The sequence below is a fragment of the Mustela nigripes genome, chromosome 14 (genome assembly GCF_022355385.1).
Source record: "Mustela nigripes isolate SB6536 chromosome 14, MUSNIG.SB6536, whole genome shotgun sequence".
NCBI lineage: Eukaryota > Metazoa > Chordata > Mammalia > Carnivora > Mustelidae > Mustela > Mustela nigripes.
The window spans coordinates 87,907,935-87,930,028 of NC_081570.1; the positions used below are offsets into that span (position 1 = coordinate 87,907,935).

Genomic DNA, 22,094 nt, shown 5'->3' on the forward strand with positions numbered 1-22,094 from the left:
GTCAATTTACTTGTTTACCATTCCAAAGATAAAAGACCACACTGCTAGTGGGGCCTGCCATTATCTGCCTCCTACTACCTGCCCAGCAGCATCTAGCCTCTCCCTGCACTTGCTCTCTGTATTCCAACCCCTCTAGAACTTTTTTCAGTGAAAGCTGATTCCATGACCCTCTTGTTACTTGGCCGGAGGATGCCTAGGAGGACACTTCACCTATTATTTATCTTCATCTTTTACATTCCATCATCCGTGCGCTGTCCAAGGAAAAGACCCGATTCCAACTCAGTTCCCTCCATTGAACAAGCTGACATACACCAGTACATTCCTTTCATATCACTAACTGGAGTTTGTAATTATACACATAGTGATTCTTTGCTTATTATCGAATTGCCCCATCAGACAATAAATTGTATGAGGACAGAAACGATGTCTGTTTTTGCATTCCATTTCATCCCTTTGTCCTGTGACCCAGAGTAGGCACTTCGGGAATATTTGTTGAGTTATTAATGGCAACAGAAATAACAACATATCCATAAAACAAAGTTAACTTATAAACTTCGATTTATTCATTTTCTAGATTCCACAGGCTCTTCTTTCAACACTATGCCCTAATTATCATTTAAGATGTACCCCTGATGTCACCTTGGAGACTTTTTATTTCCTTTAAATCAAATATTGCAATATCTCAAACCTATTTCTACTCATAAAATGTGCTATGTTACTCATAGTGAATTTCATCATTTTAAACACATCAGCTGATTCAGATACTTTTCCTTAAATTTGGATTTCCTTTAGAGCCTAAACTCCAAAAATCGATTGTCTTATACAAGAGCACCCGTAAATAAGACAGATTAGTTCCCATCTGCCTTCATTACAGTACACACGATCTCTAGCCAAAACCACCTGCCATTTATTTTTTCTGATTCTGGTCTGCGTGGAGTCAGGAAAAATCTTTCAACTGCTCTGCACCCCACTAAATTTAGATTCTTCATTTACAGCTCTGCGAGATGACAAAGTCTTCCTCTATTATGTATGCATCTCTCGGCCTGCAATCCATAGGACTATCAGAAACATCATCCATCTTTCCTTAAGCACTCTTTATTTCATTCCTTCTACCTTTTTCACTAATGTTAATGGCTGAACCTCAGCTTAAAATTTTGATAGAAGCAGCTACTCATCCCCATATCCTATGTTTGACTTGGCATGATCTTGCATTTTGCCTGCATCCTTACTCTCAACTTTTATTATAACTCACCAAATCCATCCCTCTTGATTCAAAGCCAATTTATGCATCTATCCATCCTTTTTTACGACAACTCTTGTCCAGACTTAAGATTATGGCGGTTCACTGAAGACTTATTATCACAATTCTACAAAGTAATTTAGGACTACAATTTCATCTAATCCTCACAAAACACTGTGGTTATCTTCTTTTCAGAGACATTGGGATGTTAAATCATAAGTCAACAAATAATAGACTTGAATTCCCAGTCCAATTCCGGCTGGCTGAAGCTGACAACCCTAGTTTACTCTGACACCCTTAACTTCCTTAATTCTCACTGACACTTTTCTTTATTATTTTCTTATTATTAGTTAAGCAGATAAATGTGCATCATCATCATAAGAGGAAATGTATTCAATTCTCCTTGTACTTCTACCTACTGCCCCTCTATTTTTAAGCCACATGGCTGCTGGGTTGCTCCATATGTACCGATCCCATTCCTTTATCACCAGTCTTCTTTTGAATCCCACTGAAATTACCCAGAGGTCACAAATGGCCAATAGGCCAAGTACCCATCCCTCTTTTTGCTTTTACTCAACTTTCAGTATTCTTGATCTTTTACATCATTCAACAAAGAAGAGTCTTCACTCTCAGGCCTATATGATGGTGTGCCCTGGATATATTTTCTACCACTCATGGCTGCTTTTTTTTTTTTTTTTAGAGTTTTTATTTAAATCCCAGTTAGTTAACATAAAGTATAACATAAAGTATAATATTAGTTTCAGGTGCACAATATAGTGATTCAGCATTTCCATACGTCACCCAGTGCTCATCATGACGTTGCCCTCCTTAATTCTCATCACCTGTGTAACTCATCTGCCCCCACCTACCCTCTGGTAACCAACAGTTTGTTCTCTGTAGTTAAGAGTCTGTTTCTCGGTCATGGGCTTTTACTCTATCTCTCTCTTACTTGAGTCTTTCAAAATGCCCACCATTATGATTTCCTCTAAAGGACAGTCCAAACCTTTATTCCCCTGCCTCAAGATTGCACCACATGGGAATTCAGCAATATACCTCCTAACATTGCTCTTATTTTTTTTTTTTTTTACATTGCTCTTATTCTAAATAACTCAGATTCACAATCCTGACACTGATTGATTAATTTGGAGTTAGAGATTAGAGCACAGTTATTGCCATAAGTAAGTCATGTGGATATTCCCAGCTCTTGTTTTTCATTTTCTTCCTTCTAGGAAGGTGGATTGGTGGTTAAGTTAGACAAGGACTTGCCTTCCACAGACCCTCATCTTATTTTTTTTTTTAAATGCACGACTTAGCTTACTAATAATTATATAATATTTTCATAACACAAGCTGCTCAGAGGAGTTAAGATCCCAAACTTATATTTGGATTTAGGAAGAAGTAAATGACTGCACTTAACATATTAACATATTAACTGCAGATAACATAACTTAACGTATTAGCCAACATTTTCATCAGTTTCATCAGTTTTTTTAGACCTCTACATGGAGGTCTATGGGTATCCCTAACACTTGTATAAACATTTTATGCTACTATCTCTAAATAGATAACTCCTTCAAAAATATTAACTATTAACTAATACAGTGCACTGCACTTATTTCTTAATAACTATTTGTTGAACAACAACAAAAAAAGAATAAACATCATGGAATTTTTGTTGGTGGAGGGAATAATTGAGAGAGGACAAATGGGCAGAGGATCTCTTTCCCCTTCTTAGTCATTGTGTCATCAATCACCAGTGAAATCCAAGCCCAAATCTTAGCTCTTACGAGGAAGGCCTTTTGTTACTAACATCTCCTCTATTTCACAAAACTAATTTCTTATTATCACTTTCAGAACTTTTCCATATTCTTTTCTTTAATTCAAAATTTTCCATTTTTCTTCATAAAACCAAGGTATTAAACCACTTTAAAATGCAGCATTTCAATATATTATCTTACAAAATCCTTGACTTCTCTCATTGGTATATTTCCAGTTTGTATAAGAAGAAATGTGTATCTTATTATTCTATATGCATTCTTCACTATGTTGTGCCAAGATATGGGTACCCTGGATTTTTGAGTGAACTTTTATGAGAAGGCCTAAGTGTCTCTTCCATCCCTTTCTCATGCACATCATACTAGAAAAGTTGGTGGGAAGTTTGTATGAAGGGGCAAAGAATAATTTTTTCATAGTTGTTAACATCTCAGAAAATAATGTCTACATTTTCAACATACTAAGTTGGAAACATTGCTTTAAAATTTTTCTCAGCAATTAAATGTGTTTTCTTTTTGCACCAAAAAATCTATCTACAGGTGGTATGGCCCCATTCTAATATTTCTGAAAGGTAACAGATCACAGAGAACAAGCATTTTAATTGGGAAACATTTATATAATATCACAAACGGTAATGAGAGAAAATGCATGGACAATGAAAGCAAGCTGCTAAAACTAAAGTCTTAGTAATGAATCAATATTTTGTAAATTATAGCTTTAAATTAGGTTATATATATATTAAGACTTAAATGTATAAAAAGTATTGAACTCCTATTTTTATGTATTATGGTCAACCATTTCATCCACATTCATTGAGTGAGTTTGTGTTTTAACCTTGGAGGATGAGAATTTTTAAAGAAAATTAACATGATTAATTCAAAAGCAGAAACAGAAACCAAGAAGAAATCTTGACAAAGAGACATAAGCCTAATGAATACAATATAGCCTACAATCATTTAAAAATAAAATTTTTAAATCCAATAGATATAAGATAAAATAACTGGTTAGATGTTTCCCATCTCACTCACTGTAGATCAAAACTCAAATTACATGAGAAGGGCAGCCACTTTCTGTGAGTTTCATTTACAGACTTTGGAAATACTGGATATGATGTTGTAATACAAGAGGAGTGAAAAGTGCACACTTTTCTAATATAAAGCAGCAAAGTATAGTTTTAATCAAAACTCCAATTTTATTTTTTAAAAGGAGCAAAATCAGAAGCCTTTTACATTAATATCCAACTCCCTCACAGGTCTTAGAGTTTCATAAAGTGTGGGAAAATGTCATCTTATTTAATTGAATTTGAAATTTTCTCTATTATAAATATAAAAAAATGTGTGTTTATATGCCAGGCACATATGCAGAGAGAAGGCAGTGGAGTATGAAGAGCTAATATCCTTGAATAAAAAGTAATAACTTGTGCAGAATGGCAGTATAATATATTTTCTCCTTGAAATTACTTACAGGAGCACCTTTTTCTCCAGCTGGACCAGGAGGACCCTGGGGGCCTGGACGTCCTGGCAAACCAATTGGACCAGCTGTACCTGCTGATCCACGTTCTCCTGGTGAACCCTAATACATAAGAAAAAGTATTTTGTTATTAGTGTCGGGAAAAAAGTGATACTGGCTTAAGAATCACTTATTTCATAGTGGAATCTTAAAGCATAGTAAATAACGTAAAAGTCACTTTCAGACAATTGGGAGATCTCAACTGGAAAAAGGTGTGCTCATTATTTGAATGATTAATTTGTAGCCCCAACATTAAGCACAGATACTGAAGTTAGGAAAATATTGATAAGATGAATAATTTTAATTTGTATATCCTTAATATTTTACAGATATCCTTCTATATTAAGTGTTCACAACTGTTCACAATGCTTTGTAAGACATGAATCCAATAAATTACTTATATGATTTTCTTCCTATATTATTACAGATTGGCAGAAAAATTTTCTAGACTAGTTTTTCTCAAAGCAATTTCTGGGACTCACTTTAAACTTGCTGAATAACAATTTCAAAATCCTAAAAATGAGTTCAGAAATTGTCACCGCACTAGACTATAAATATAATTTTTTTTCAAAATAAAGTTTGATCATCACTATCCCAGAGTTTGAACTTTCTCCCAGAAAAATGGTCCCTAAGTTTATCTTAGAGTCTGACAGGGGTCATTGGGCTTTATTACAAACACTGCCAATATAATTCATATAATTAGGTATGTCCAATTGAGTTTCAAAGAAGATGCCATCTAATTTCAACTAATTTGCTTTAAAAAATAGCTAATATGCACAATTAAAAGAAAATAAGTGTGGATACTGCCTTCATATTAATTCCATCTATGAATAATTTAAGAAATCATTATTTAAAGGAAGAATAAAAGAAATGCAAACACATTTACTAAGTCATGTAAAGCTCAGTTATAACCTATTTACTATGTCCAATTTTATTTAATAAAAAATAACAAGAATTTTGTCTTTGAATTTGAATTAGATTCCTAGATGGGTGGTTAAGTTACAATTTAACATTTTCTTTCATGATTGACCTAAATCTGAAATATTAGAAAATAGGATTATTAATAGTTCACCTATAGTTCTTCTATATATAGAAAACACCATTTCAAAACTCATAGTAGAAATGACTTATAAAAGCTGGAAAATATAATATCTTAACTTTTACTTTCTAAAATTATACTTCGCACATAATTGGAAATCTTTTTATTATACAAATATGAACTACTGACTTCGTTCTAACTTATATTTTATGAAGTAGAGAACCAATTACGTATAAACACAAGAACAATGATAATAATAACAATTCATACTGACATAGTGCTTGACAATTTACAAATCCATTTCACATTCATTTTGTTACTTTATTCCCACAAATGCTCCATAGAGTTGATAGTGCAGTTGTAGCCCATTGTTTGTAAAGGTGAGAAACCTGTAGCTGGTCATAATCATCTAGCCAGTCAAAAGAAACTTTGCCCTTGGGCTCTTCTTAGTGCTTTCTCTACAAAGTCACTACTTCTCTTTAATGGAGACATCATTGGCTCTGGGGGTGCACGTGGGGGTGTTATTTAATCAGAAATTCTTTAAATTCAGTTTTATTGAAATATTCATTGATTACGAAAATACTTATTACTCAATTTCCTGATACCATTTTTTCCTGGCTAAATACACAAGGTACATAGAATAGCTTTTATTTAACCAGGTATCTGAATGCTAACACAATTAAAATAAATTAAGAGAGTACAGATTCAAGACTACTGGTAATAATTTAAGTGACACTAGAAAGAGTGATTTTGTATTTCATTCTTTTTATTTTGCAACCACTGTTGTAATTGTTTAAATTTTAGGGTACCTTAAACTTAAGAGAGAGAAATAATTTGGAGAAACTTTACTAAAAATATGTTTAAAGAAATCATGAAATTTAAAACTTGCTATAAACAAAAGTGGCGTTTTGTACTATAATAAGTAGATCTAAAAACAAACCCAGGAATTGCTCCTCATGTTGCAAAATAATTAACCAAGAACTGTGTGAAAATTAAATTTTTACCAATTACATATTTCAAATACTAAAGAACAAACAAAGGGCAGTTGCCTGAGTGGCTCAGTGGTTTAAGCCTCAGCCCTAGGCTCTGGTCATGATCTCAGGATCCTAAACTTGAGTACTGAATAGGCTCTCTGCTCAGCGGGGAGCCTGCTTCCCATCCCCCACCCCCACCCCGCTTGCCTCTCTGCCTACTTGTGATCTCTCTCTCTCTCTCTCTCTCTCTGTCAAATAAATAAATAAATAAATAAAATATTTCAAAAATAATTCAAAAAAGAACAAAGGAAAATTGTAGTTAGTATTTTTTTAGGTAATAAACATCTACCTTTTGTCAATAATTTTTTTGAAGCCTAATCAAATATTTTTATGGAAAAAAGTCAGCTACAAGTAGTGTAAGTGTTAACCAGGTAAAGACTGGACGAATGATTTCAGAAGCCAGAGCAGAAGAAAAAAATAAGAATAGAGTACTCCTAAGTGTTTTTGCATTCAAGAGGAACTGCCATAAAAGTGAAAGGAATGTAAAGATTTATCTCCATTTATTAGAGAGAGAGAGGTCAGAAGGGAGCCTAGAGGTTGAGGTTGAAGGCAAGGAGGAGGGAGGGAGAGAGAGGCGGGTAAAAGTAAGGAGCAGCAGAGAGACAGAAGAGAGGAGGAGGAAGAGGGAGAACATGAGGAAGAAGAACAAGGACCCCTGAAACTGAAACTGAGAGAAATGCAAAGGTGTTTCCTTAATTACAAAGAAAAAAAAGGTTTGGTAAATAAAGCACTTTTTTTTGGTAATAGAAAAATATCAACAATAAACAGTATACGATGTGACATCCCTAAATAGAAATCTCTACTTATCTGAAAAACCGGTGTATACATGATTGCATTACATTTCCGTTTTAACATTTTACTTGTAAAATCTCAGAAAAGGATTACTACCCATTAGTGTTATCAAATCTAAACTAAGCATCCAATTTAAGAGCTGCAATACTTTATTTGTAATTGACTATACAAAAAGAGATGCAATTTTGATTTGTCAGACCATGAAATCTTTCTCTTTAATTCTGTGTTACATTTAAACCCCAACTGCTGGAAGACTACCAGAGGAAGATGTCACATTAGACTGTGTTAAGGTCAACAGCTAGGAAGCCGAAATGTATATTAAAAAAACTTATTATTTTCCAATTATCAAGCCTATTAAACAATTATTGTCTAAGTACTCTGTGGATGCAATATAATCTAATTCTAACAGAGTTTGCTTTTTTTTCAGATAGAGGCCATAAGGGCCTGATGTGCCATGATCCATACAAAGATTTTTTTCCTAAGCACTGAGTATTTCATAGAAAAATGGTGAGAAAAAAAGAATCCCTGATTGTTCGTGCCATTATAATTCATATTTATTGTTCTAAATTTTAGTAAGTGGAGAAACATAGCCATTTAAGATCACTTCTCTCAGAATGAGCTCCTATTTATTGAACACCCTCTAAAATAAGAAAACCTGAAAGAATTTATGGCAAGAGGTAGGTCCTTTGTCCAAATAGTCATTCTCCATCATTGATATCATTCATTTAAACTTCATTAAACAATTCATTAGAATCTTTGCTTTTTGTCACTATTGCTTACAAGTTGACTTTTAATTTTCAACAACAAAGAATTGTTTTCAGTTTTGAGACTTTTTCATTATGTTCCACCTTTGGTTTTAGAAGCTCACTCATCTTTCTTATGTACAGAAAGCGAAACAGTTTGGGTTAATGGTTCTTTTTAAGAATGTATTTATCCTTGAAATTCCCACCAAAATACTCATATATACACACACTAGGAATTTTTTTTACTTCATATTTTAGTATGTAATATGCAAGTTATTTTCTCTTAATACATCATATCTCCCATTGTCCCTTTAATACAATATGCCTGCTGTTACCTCTTAGTGATGGTTCACTTTTACCTTCTATCTTGGGAAGTCTTTGGTCTTTTCCTGTACGATTAAACGTTTAGCCTATTCCTTAAGCCCTGTATAATAACCATCTTTTCTAAAAGTTGCATTATTCTGAGAATTTAAATCATGAGACATCCTTCTAAATATTCCTTACACAACTTACCATAGTATGCTAGATTTTCTACCATTATTTTCTGAAGGAATTAATGTAAGATTTGGCCTGAATTTTGTCCTGTAAATATCGCCATGCTTTCTTCATTGATATTTCCAAAGCATAAAATATTTACTATATGCATCAAATAATAATAAATAGTAGTAATAAATATAAGAGCATGATAATAGAATTAGAGATATGCACTGGTCTTTCTACAAAATATATGAACATGATAGATATGTTAAAAAAATTTAAGATCTAAATGTATTTATATGTAGTCAATACAAATTTCCCAAATTTGTGGGAGAAAAAGCATCATTTGAATGTATTTCCCTAGAAAATGTGGTGTAAAAATTGACAGAAATATGTATTTCCTTAGCTGGATACACTATGCTTGACAAGTTATATGAAAATAACTAATAGCTTTTACTTAAGTAAGGAATGCTTATTAATTTTCCAGCAAAGTATGTTTAATATTTAAAATTAATTAAAGTGTTCTTGTATATCAAATAGAGAAAGAATGCTGATTTGAATCAATGACAATGTTTATAGTTTGAAGATATTATATGCTATTTTTTATGGCAAAGCTTAACTATTTTAATTACTCCCTTGGAGCATTCATAAGATTAAATTTTAGATTGTCATCTTACTTGTGGAAACTGAATTAAAATTAACAATAAAAACATATTACTTTCCTGCAGTTAAAATATTGCTCATGATCTTGTCACAGCTCATTAACTTTGAAACAGTGGATGAAAACAATAAGAAGAGACTTTTCGGATGTATATTTGTGCCCTAAAGTATAACTGTGATTTCTTTTTCCATTAGTTATTTCAAACATTCTGTAAGTCTAGATATTTTTAATAACAGCATGGTCTGCAATGATCTTTTATACTTCTAAAAATGAAGTATTAAGCGAATGATCTTGCAAACACGCAAATCTTTTAAAAATATTCCTAGGCCAACTTTTAAAAGAGTAAGTCTTATGAATTCTTTAGTTCTCAACTGAACCACTAGAGAAATCTCATTAAAAAAAAATAAAAATTTAAAGCCTGTATTAAAAAGAGAACCCATCTGCACATTCCACAAAAAATATAGTTAAAATCTATTTTCTTGTGACACTGACTGGGAATACAAAATATATTGTGGTAGGTAGGAACCCTGACAGACTCATGATGGACATGCATTTTTTCCCCATAAGGGTAGACATTTACAGTGATAGAAAGTATTGCATAGCTCTATAGCTGACTATAGTAAAGAGCAGAGAGCTTTACAATTGTCAGATAAATAAATATTTACACTTTAAACAAATACATTTGAATTTACACACAGATTAAATGGATAATGATCAGCTCCACAAGGCTAGGATTTTTGCTTACTTTTTTCACTGACCTCCAGAACTTTTGAGTAGTTACTCAAACATAACAGACCCTAATAAATGTGTCCATAGTATGTGTGATATGTCCAGAACCACTAATTCTCATCTTGAGCAAATTGACTAACCACTCAAAGGCTCACATTTCTCACCAATAAAATGGGGACAGAAATAGTCTGTCCCCAGGTTTTTGTGGTATTTAATGTAGTAATATCTCCAAAGTTCTTTGAACTATATCTATTTTAAAAGTATGAAAGCAACATATCTTAGAGAACTGTGCATGAACATCCATATATGTCAAAAATAGATATCCAATTTCAAATGAGTGTAGAAGTAAATTATCTTTTAAAGATTTTATTTATTTATTTGACAGACAGAGATCACAAGTAGGCAGAGAGGCAGGCAGAGGGAGAGAGGAGAAAGCAGACTCCCCGAGGAGCAGAGAGCCCGAGGCGGGGCTCGATCCTAGGACCCTGGGATCATGACCTGAGCCGAAGGCAGAGGCTTAACCCACTGAGCCACCCAGGCGTCCCAAAGTAAAATTTTATAGAAGAGAAAACTAAGATCTAGAAGTTTACATGGTATATCTAAGGTTATACTATTAAAAGAAGGGTAGAGAGTTTTCCACAGAATATCTTTAATCCTAATTTAAATTGTTGGTATATTCACCTTTTACACCAATGACAAATATTTTACATATCAGAAGTGCTAACTGGAAAGAACTCACAGAAAAATAGAACCCACAGAAATATCATTTTCCCTCACCGTGATTTAAATAACAATGGGGACATGGCAAATTAAATGTTTTCCAAAGGCATTCAGTAGGTTGCCTTTTTGTTTTATTTTTTCTTTGCCGTGCAAAAGCAAAGGCAGTAGTATATGTTGACTTGAGTGAATTATGACTATGATATCATAAAATCCTGTTATTCATTCATTCATTCATTCATTCATTCTGTTATTTTAATACTAAATATTAACCACTACAGGTTACGTGTTTTCAACTGAAAGGTAGAAACATAGCTGCTTCTAAAAGGGAGAGATTAGCATTTCTATCATTAAGTAGCTATATTAACTTTATCTTAGCTTAATCCTCTTCTACAGCCTCTTCCTCTAAACTTTACAGTGAAAATACAAGAAGGAATAGCATCAGTTTATGTTCTTGGAGCAAAGAGAACAGTGTGGTTATTAAACTCTTCTCACACAGAAGTGCACCCAGAGGAATAGTTCCTGTTATTTTCACTAGGTGTTTCATATTCTGAAAAGCATTTGTAAAGTAAATGAAAGTGGTAAGCAGAGGAATCATCTCATCAACATTCAGTTAAAAGACAGCCCACAAAGAGAGAAGTTTTATAGAAGAGAAAACTAAGATCCAGGCTATATGGTATATCTAAAGTCCTACTGTTAAAAGAAGGGTGGAGATTTTTCCCCACCCTTTTAGTATTTAGAAGCATAAACAGGAGTTTTTAAAAACAAGAGCTATTCAAGTAGAAGGAGAAAAAAAAAATCTGCCCTTTCTTTTAAAGCCAACTTGAGCTTCATGACAAAACAAATTGAGGAAATTCACACTCCCCAGATTATATATATTTTAGATCATACAAGCCAAAAAGTCTGATAAAATTATCAAGCATTACCAGAATTTAAAGCATAAATACTGAATAATTGGGGCGCCTGGGTGGCACAGTGGTTTAAGCCGCTGCCTTTGGTTCAGGTCATGATCTCAGGGTCCTGGGATCGAGTCCCGCATCGGGCTCTCTGCTCAGCAGGGAGCCTACTTCCCTCTCTCTCTCTCTCTCTCTCTCTCTCTGCCTGACTCTCTGTCTACTTGTGATCTCTCTCTGTCAAATAAATAAATAAAATCTTTTAAAAAAATACTGAATAATTAAGTCTAACTCCTGTAATATCTCAGTCTTTGGTCATTGATCCCCACCGCCTCTATACTTTGCTCATCCCTGGTTGGATGTCATAACCTGGATTCCAACAGAGAAAATGTGCTCTGTCTTGAAGAGGACAGTATATGATGAATTAGTCAGGAGATATAATCCTGCTTAGAATTTATCTATTTCCTGGATCAAGGACTAGGTAAAAGCCAGTAAAAAGAAGGTACTTTGGAATAGGGTATAAAAACAAAACTAGAAAAAAAAGAAATTCTGAGAGGAAAGACATATAAACTCCTAAGAAATAAGTGACAAGAAAAAATAATAGCACATAAAGAGGAAAAGAGAGTCAAAACAATCTGGACATAGTCGTGAAATAGAAGTCATAGCATAAGGGTAGAGTATGTAAGTCACAATTTTAAAATCTTGGACATCTCCTTTTAGAAGCTAGATGTCTGGCCCCCTCTCATACATTTTCTCCATATCAACTCCTACCACTCTCAGGGGAAAATAATGTGATTGTAAGAAAAGGGGTTGCAAGAAAAGGTAGGTGCTTTTACTAAATGCACCATTCTATTTTAATCTCCTTATTTTTAGAGAAAGAACTATTGGCAAGAAGGTGGTTTCATATCAGAAAAAATACACAGAGGAGAGATTTTTTAGGGAATGCATTTTCCTTGATCTTGTTTCATGAAAACATAGGTGGTAGGTACAATCTGAGAATTTGTTTGCATCATATGTTTATATATATTTTGTGTTTACATAAATACAAAAAGTTTACTCAAGTTTATGTTCAACATGTGAGAAAAATGTTTCACTGTCTTCCTTTCTTTTTCTTCAATCCTTTGTTGCTTTCTGCTTTGTGTGTGTGCATCGAGACATCCACTTAGTGAGTAAACCCCCTGAGATCAGAAAACATGCCTGTGCTTCGATTGGCATCTATTACCAGCTCTTGTGTACAACAGCATGCATACAGTGAGCACTTGACTTTTGCCAAACTTTAAAAGCCCAAAGTCACAGCACCCTGTTGGGTTCATTTTGTTTGTATTCAGTGGGAGCACGAGAAACTATTTCTTAATATACACTCACTTCAAGTAGCACAACTTTAGAAAACTTGCTTTTCACTGATAAAACTGATTTTTATTTATAGCTAAAATTAGAACATTAAAAAAAATCATTGTTCCCATCTCGTCTCCTTTGTGCTATATTTTAATGTATTACTTTTTATTTATTAGGTTAATTTATCTACTTCATATCTGTCTTCCTCAGATATCATAAGCTCTTTTTAGGAAATATTTAATGAATCTATATAACTCGAACTTAATAGACTGGTATAGTTAGGTATTTATTTATCTATCTATTTATTTATTTATTTTAGATTTTTAAGTTTGTTTATTTGATAGAGAGAGAAACAGTGAGAGAGGGAACACAAGTAGGGAGAGTGGGGGAGGGAGAAGCAGGCTTTCCGCAGAGCAAGGATCCCAATGTGGGGCTCAATCCCGGGACCCTGAGATCATGACCTGAGCTGAAGGCAGGGGCTTAACTACTGAGCCACCCAGGTCCCCCCAGATATTTATTAAATTATAGTTTTTCTGTAAGAAAAGATTTTGGCAGCTTACGGGGAAGACATAAAATATAAGATAATACAAATAAAAAATAGACAAGAAAAAAAGGGATAGACAAGAAAAGTAGATAAGCAAGTAACTTTTTATTGGCAAAAGATAGAAGCAATAATATTAGTAATCAAAAATGCAAACAGGGGCGCCTGGGTGGCTCAGTGGGTTAAAGCCTCTGCCTTCGGCTCAGGTCATGATCCCAGAGTCCTGGGATTGAGCCACACATCTGGCTCTCTGCTAAGTGGGGAGCCTGTTTTCTCCTCTCTCTCTCTGCCTGCCTCTCTGCCTACTTGTGACCCCATCTGTCAAATAAATAAATAAAATCTTTAAAAAAAAAAAAGCATACAACAGACCAAGGTCTTTCCTAACTTCAGGCCATGATCAACTCATGGATTATGAAATCAATTTAATGGGTCCTGTCCATTTTTTATTTAAAAAATTATCTATTTAAATAAATAAAAAATAAATAAATACATAAATAAATTTAAAAATTATTTATTTTAAAATAGTCATAATAAGATAATAGGTAATATTAAAGTACATCACATGTATTTTTTGATAAAATTGAATTCAGAAAGTTACAAAAAACAGTCATAAACCGAAACAGAGGGTTTTTTTCTTTTTTTTCAATTGGATCTCAATTTTAACTCCATGATTTTTGTAAGTCAAAGTCAAAAGAGAAATGGGTTTCACAATTCATAACAGTTGAAAAGAAAAAAAAAAGCTAGCTAACTGCTCAAGAAATTACAAAGATTTCTAAAGCCATGATTAGTAAGAGATTTCTTCTAAGGATATTCAAAACAAGGGCTCTGCATCAGGCAATCTCCCACATCCTCCAATAGGTCCTTTTGGTTGGTATAACACTACATATCATTGTTTCTTCAAACATAAGCCAATGACATCACAGCTGGACCTAGCAGAGTTTCAGTAAGCCCACTTCTGTAGGATGTCACAGCAATGTGACAAAGCCAGCCCGAAGTATATTTCTACTAAATGGATTATGAATAAAGAGAATGGATGTCAAAAATATTTATAAATAAAGATAGGCCCAAGGATGGATGGATGACTGAGATACTATATATTGCTTTGTATGGATCAGAATATGTAAAAAATAGTGTACAAGGTACATAACTGTGACATATACAAACTTTAAAAATCTCACAGTGAGCAAGAACTGTTAATTGATAAAAGCCCTACTTCGAGTTTTTAGTTTTAGTTCATCAATATCCTGTGCAATGAAGGAATTTATTTCTCTAGTAATCCAGAAACACACAGTACACCTAGGCTCCTTCAAAACTGTATTCTAGGATTAGGAAGCTGAAGATTCAATAGTGTACTGAAGAAACATCTATAGTCATTAAAGATTCAACTGTACATCTGTTTAAGTAGTTTGAACTTCCATTCATTTAAATTAAGCTATGGTTATAAAAACCACCTATAGGAATACAAATGCTAAAGTCAGTTAGCTGTGATATTAACTCCTGTAACTTTCTTCCTTTTGAAAAAACACTGTTCACAGCAAGAGAGAAAGATCAAGAGGACTTGGGAAAAATGCAACTGGGGGCAGTGAAAAAGTAAAGAGTAGAGAGAGGGAGAGGTAGGGAGAAAGAGGGAGAGGAAGAAGAAACACTTAAGCAGATTCTGCAGAGGGAGAGGTATACGTATCTGGAAATGAGTTTGTGTAATGTATCATGACTTTTTGTCTCCAAAGGACTATGAACTCAGGTAAGTTGTTTATCTTCTCTAAGCTCCAGATCCATTGCCTTTAAAAAAATGGAATGATAATATCTACTGAGTCTGGCAGCCAATAATAAAATCAAATAAAGATGATAAAGTTTCTAGCATTAAGAGTTGAAAGAATAAACACTTCTAACATTACTTCATTTCCCTTTCCTATTTCCTTTACCCTTCACATTCTTTATTCACATTCTTCCTGCAGAGAATCCATCACTTTAATATTTTCTTTAATGTGAATAGCCAAAATCTCTATCCCTCTCTGTTCTTAAGAATTTCAGTCCTACACTTACCATGGCTTGGTCAATATCTCAAAGGCAAAGTTAATATAGATGGATATAAACTCAGACCCATCCACTAAAGAATCAAGAAGTTTTACAGGATATTTTTGTATGACGTTGTCCCTTATGACTTGGAATTTCATTATCCCTCACTGAGTGACTAGGTATATTCCTCTGATATTTTGATGTCACTCTTTGTTCATTACAAAATATTCTATTGTGTTATCTTTCATGCCAAAGACACCATTCCTGATTCCTTGTGTTTACTGTCAGCTGCAAGGTAACACCATACAAAGTCTTGAATCCCAAAAGATAAGAAATAACATGAACAGTTTTCTGGGTAAGTTATGGTTTACACTTAGAAAATCAAAAGTTTTTCTTTTAAACTTTGCATTTGGAATAAAACTTTCCTAATCAACCTTCACATGCACATAATTGCTTCAGATGGAGTAAACCAAGGTTTGTTTAAAACTTGTTACCAGGTAAAACAAAACAAAACAAAACAAAAAACTTGTTACCAGGGGTGCCTGGGTGGCTCAGTCAGTTAAGCATCTGACTCTTTATTTTAGCTCAGGTCATGATCTCAGGATGGTGAGATCCAGCCCCATGTGGGACTCCACACTGGATGTGGAACCTGCTTAAGATTCTTTCTCTCTCCCTCTTTCTCCCTCACCCTCTGCCCCCCCCCACACACAAAAAGATAAAAACCTTGATATACACTGTAAGACATCACCATATACTTCTTTACTATAATTTATAGCAATAAAGGAACCCATACATATGAATGATGTCTTTAGTTGTTTCTTTTGCATCAGCTTTAAGGAGAATTTCAATTAGTTGATGCATACAGAACTGGATATGTGAATTTATTATAACAAGGGTACTAACTCAAAATAAATGAACTCACAGTGAGCCTCTGTGGAGCATTTCTATTAGCAAAGCAGAAAAGCCTGTTAAAATCTCTTGTGACGGCTGAGAGCTTTTGGGTTTCCATGTGGGGAGTATTTTGTTTTTGTTGTCCCTGCTCCTGACCAGGTAAAATTGCTCCAGGCATGGAAGGCATCAGTAAACTGTCACTCTCACAAGGACACAAGCTTGAGGTCATCAGTCAGCTTTCATCTTTCCTCACTGCCCACATCTGATCTTAGTAATAAATCCTCCTATCCTGCCTTCCTCATGTTTGTTACATCCACACCGTCCTTCGACTTCCCATGGCCTCATCGCTGGCTCACTCCCATCAAGACAGTGAGCACTGAGCTTTTATGCTCATCGAGTCTCTCATTTCCATTATATGTTACATCATAATAATGATATTTTCCCTAAAGTTAAGTTTTACTCCAAAAGACTGCATTTCATTTTTTTCTCCACTTGCTTCAAAAACTTCAAATCTTCAAATGACTTCAACTTACCATTTTAGAACTTCAATAATCATATGCCATATTATAGATCTGCTTTAGCTTTAAATTACATAAATACAGAGCAGAGTGCCTGGATCCTAGCAAGAATTCATCCAATTTTAGTCCTTCTCCCGATGTACTCCGCTTTGGTATGATCAGATACTCCCTAATACCTTTGTTTTTTTTTCTTGCTCTTAAATGACCTTGCAATCTTCTGCCCTCTGTGAAGCCACCTCCTGCAAGACATTTTCTGCTGCTTTCTCTTCTTTTTCTCCCTCCCTTGCAGAATTGATATTTATTGTGTGTATGTCATGAGGGATTTAATCATCAATGGTCTCTATAGTGTCGTTTAAGTTCTAGTGTTTTTCTTTCGAAATGGTTTATCTTAAAGCCACTTAAAGGGATATATTCCATGGAACTTAATTGCATATAGGGAGGTAAGTGGCAACTGCCAAATAAGTGGTGTTGAAGCCAACTAAATAAACACTAGATTTTCATAACATATTTAATATGTCATTTTCATGCGTCAGATAATTGCTGATTACCATTCTGTTGAGTGTATTGCTTATATATACTGTGCACCTTACAAAAATACGGATATGAACTGTTGCAAACACCTGGAATAGCATTATTTGATTGGACCCTAAAAGATAAGTTTAAACAGTATAATCCTTGCCGTCATGATTCAGTTTTCACAGATACAATAACCTGATCTTAAAGTATATATACAAGTTCCTAAAATGAACGCACTTTAGATCCTGAAGTTCTGATTAAATGGATTGGATTGTGCTGAACAGTTTGAAAAGTCTATGCTCAAATGAAAACTTCTGTCATATTCAGCTGTTGTTTCTGCTAGTGCTACCAGCACTAATTTATGAGGATATTTTTAAACATTCTACAAAATTTTATGCATATAGAAGGTCAAATATAGCTGCTGAACTGCTTATTTTTCCTTCTAAAAAATGTCTACTGTATGTCCATACCTACCTTAATCATTGTAACATGACAATTACGTGATTTGCAGATTAAATATGTTATTCAATCTGCCAAAGTTTATCATGCCATGTTCTCAGTATTCGTTATGCTATATACACTTAACTCCAATATCAGGCTTTCATATAATTCAAATAGATAGATGTGGAAGGATTCCTATGTGTCGGGCACTATGTCTTGAGGTACTAAAATAACATAGAAGCTCACATTCTACTGAGAGAGACAACGGTTATATTCCCATGTAATTTCTAAAATACAAACCACAACAAAAATCACTAAAGGTGAAGAAATTTCACCCATAAATGAAATGGAGGCAAACTGTCCAGAGATGACTTTACAAAGATTTAACATTTCAGCCTTATCTTTTTGGGGTGAGTAGAATTTTGGTGAAGTAGAGAAAGGGAAAATTGAAGAAAGGGAAAAGTAAGTAGTATTCTCTCTGCAAAATATAAAAGATTGTGGTAGTTTGAGAAGGATGAAGTTCAACGCATTAAACTGGGTAGAATTAGAAGGAGTCAACAAGGCAAGTAAAACAGACTATGGTGAATGGGACCAAGCCGTGAAGATGACTCAATAATCATTATAAGGAGTGAATTTCTGAAGGCAATGTGGGATCATGAGCTGCCGAAAAGCAGAAGGAGGGCATAGTTAAGGATGTGTGCCTGTATTCTCAAATCAGTGGGCAAAACTGGAGAAGCTAAGGAAACGGAATCAGGAGCATGAGGTAAGACACTACTGAGCAAGGAGAGAGTCTGAACAAATGTGGCAGCAGTGGCAATCAAGAAAGCGGGACACAGGGGCACGTGGGTGGCTCAGTGGGTTAAAGCCTCTGCCTTCGGCTCAGGTCATGATTCCAGGACCCTGGGATCAAGCCCTACATTGGGCTCTCTGCTCAGCAGGGAGCCTGCTTCCTCCTCTCTCTCTCTCTGTGCCTGCCTCTCTGTCTACTTGTGATCTCTGTCAGTCAAATAAATAAAATCTTCAAAAAAAAAAAAAAAAGAAAGAAAAAAGAAAGTGGGACACATTAAAAAAATACTTTGGAGGGTGGGGAATATGACGTCAACATTTCGTATAAGGATTTAAAGCCACTTTCAGCCTTTCAGCTTGATGAAATATGAATGAGAAGAGAATGAGAGGAGGCCACTAAACCTGGAAGTTTGGCTGTTATTGGTAACGTTTCCAAGTACAGGTAAGAACAAAGGTGAACTCATGGGCAAAAATGAAGGCTGTGTTCAACTGCTTTCAGAGGGATTGATCTATATCTCTAAAAGGAAAAGGTGGGGCGCCTGGGTGGCTCAGTGGGTTCAGCCGCTGCCTTCGGCTCAGGTCATGATCTCAGGGTCCTGGGATCGAGTCCCGCATCGGGCTCTCTGCTCAGCAGGGAGCCTGCTTCCCTCTCTCTCTCTCTCTCTCTGCCTGCCTCTCTACTTGTGATCTCTCTCTGTCAAATAAATAAATAAAATATTTAAAAATAAATAAATAAAAAATAAAAGGAAAAGGTGAAGTAAAAATCTGGTATTTGCTCATTTGCTAATTACTTCGTAAGGTTACATTAACTAAATAAAGCAATCCGGATAACAGAGAAATGAATATATACCTTTCCCGCTTAGGAGACTTTTTTTAAAAGCAGTGACAAAATTCAAGTCTCATCCAGTACTTACAATAAGACAAATCATGATTTATTTCCTTGGGTATTTAAGAAGCAAGCTAGCTCCTTTTACCTTCTGACAGCAACGGTGGAGTAAATATTTCCAATCTGTTTCTGCACTCATTAGTGCATGCAATTAGTAGAAGCCAGGCATTGACTGATTTGATTGACGTGTGTTTATTTTCTCTCCTACACACCTTAGGATCACAGCACGAGAGTGATGAAAGAAGAGCTATAATCTGCAACCCAGGGTAGCACGGCTATTTGTTATAATCATACTTACAACTGGACCCGGTGGGCCCTGGGGACCTTCCCCTCCTTTCAGCCCAGGTGCACCCTGGGAAATGAGAATAAAAACAAAGAAAATGAATCCATGTGACTTGAATATAAATAGGAGGTGTATGATGGATAAAATGGAGATGGTAAGAAGTGTTTTAGGCACAAATATACATTGTCATATATATTACGATAATCAATGCTTATGCTGAGGCATCTCCCCTTAATGACTTATGCATATTTAGTTAAGTCTGAGAAACATGCTTCTGAAAAGTAATCTCATTGACATGCTTTATCTGTATGCTGCGTATACCTGAGCTCCCGGAAGACCTCTTTCACCTGGGAAACCACGCAGTCCCGCTGGTCCGTCCTTCCCTGAGACACCTTGAGGACCTGGGTCACCCTAAGGAATATAATACACATCAGTCATAGAGGGTAATTTCTACATGTTTCTATACGCAAAGCTGTGACTGCCTCTAACCTGTGAGGGAAACCTAAATGTCATTCAATAATGAGGATATTGTGTGGAATGCCGTAGACATTAAAATGAACTGGCCACTACCTATGTTTAAGACTGTGTATAAATGCACGGCTTCATGGCCAATGGACCTAAGGGGTCTTATGCTCTTGTTCAGTCACACCTTAAAGTATAATAAGCTGGATATTTTACTGATATATTTTTCTGATCTATTTAAATACTATGCTAATATGTAGAGACCCTATGGACAAGTGATGAGAAGCCAGAGTGAAAAATAAATGGATGTTTTCAGCCAAGAAGTTTCCTTGAGTGTGTCATACCTTTGCACCTTCTTTTCCTGCAGCACCGGGAAGACCTTGCTCACCAGGGGGCCCCGGAGGGCCAGGATGTCCTCGTTCACCTATTGGACCAGTCTCACCAGTTGGTCCCTAAATTGGATCAGCGAAATCTCATTAGATTGCTCTTTTACTTTTGATAAGGATAACACAAATCCCAAAGAAATAGTGCTCCTTTTCACAGAAGGTAATCATTTTCACTTATTTCCATGCTGTCCTACAAAACAGAAAAGCACCATATCTGGGAGGAGTCTGAAAAGAAATAAGTGTCATCCTTCCTTAGGACCTGATTTACGTAGGTAAATTCACAAAGCTATTTTCTTTGTTCCATACCAGGAGTGTTTCAGAGCGAGGCCAAAGTATTGTTTAAAACTCTGGTTTTGGGGTGCCTGGGTGGCTCAGTGGGTTAAAGCCTCTGTCTTCAGCTCACGTCATGATCCCAGAGTCCTGGGATGGAGACTTGTGTCTGGCTCTTTGCTCAGCAGGGAGCCTGCTTCCCCCTCTCTCTCTGCCTGCCTCTCCTCCTACCTGTGATCTCTCTAACTCTTTGTGTCAAATAAATAAATAAATAAAATTAAGAAAAAAAAAAAAAAACCCTGTGGTTTTAACTAGTTTCATCCCATTCCCTCTTTTTATATAATTAGTTGAATGAGTTTAGGATTAAAAGAGGCATCAGTACCACATCGGTAGCTACTCAATGAATCACTGCTTGATAATAAGCCTCGGTCCCCTGGAACCCAAACAGCCAAAGCAGTTCTCCTTGGAATTTCCATGACTGGAGATCTCTCTACGGTTAATCTATATTCATTTGACAAAGTCTAGGGAATGTAGCAGGGAGATCCTGCAGGCCTCGAGTTTGGGCTGGCAGCTCCTCCCGGCCAAAGGCTGTAACAAACAGCCCGCTCCCTTAAATTGCTACAAATGCCAAAGTGAAAAATGTCAGGTCATTTATGTGTCCCCTGAGTGGTGCTGTTCTGTGGTGCTAAAGTTTAATGAGCTTTCAAGTGTAAATAGAGAATGGTGACCAGTTGCTCTGTATTTCCACTTAGAATAAAGCAAAATGAAGGATTTAAGTTAAAGACATATAAAGGGAAAGTTTCCAGATGCTAAAGCTGTTAAATAGTGGAATGTATTGCTGAAGGTGTTTATGCATTATCATTCCCTGTTATTTCTCTAAAAATGCAACAGATTCTTAGCCTCTAGTATAGGATAAAGAATGCATCTGCCTTATATTTGAGTGTAAATTTCTAGATTTAAATTCTTTTAATTGTATGTTGCTGAAAGTCCCCAGTTTATCATTAATGTACAAACATACACTCCACAGAGGAATATTTCTTGAATATCTGATCACTGGAATTTCAATAGCAAGCAATATAAAATTGATCCAAATTTAATGGCTATCGCCATTGAGACAAAAATGAGCAGTGATTCATATGACTATAAAAAAACAGAA

General features: G+C 35.2%; 1 protein-coding gene across 1 annotated transcript in view; it reads right to left on the reverse strand.

Annotated features, from left to right (window-relative positions):
• Nucleotides 1–22,094, reverse strand: part of COL11A1 (collagen type XI alpha 1 chain) — a 207,965-nt gene that overhangs the window by 47,242 nt on the left and 138,629 nt on the right. Inside the window, exons 39-42 of the mRNA XM_059377355.1 lie at nt 20,627–20,734; nt 20,142–20,231; nt 19,836–19,889; nt 4,478–4,585 (exon numbers count right to left, since the gene is read on the reverse strand). Coding sequence (XP_059233338.1) covers nt 4,478–4,585; nt 19,836–19,889; nt 20,142–20,231; nt 20,627–20,734 — 360 coding nt within the window. The remainder of the gene's footprint in view (nt 1–4,477; nt 4,586–19,835; nt 19,890–20,141; nt 20,232–20,626; nt 20,735–22,094) is intronic.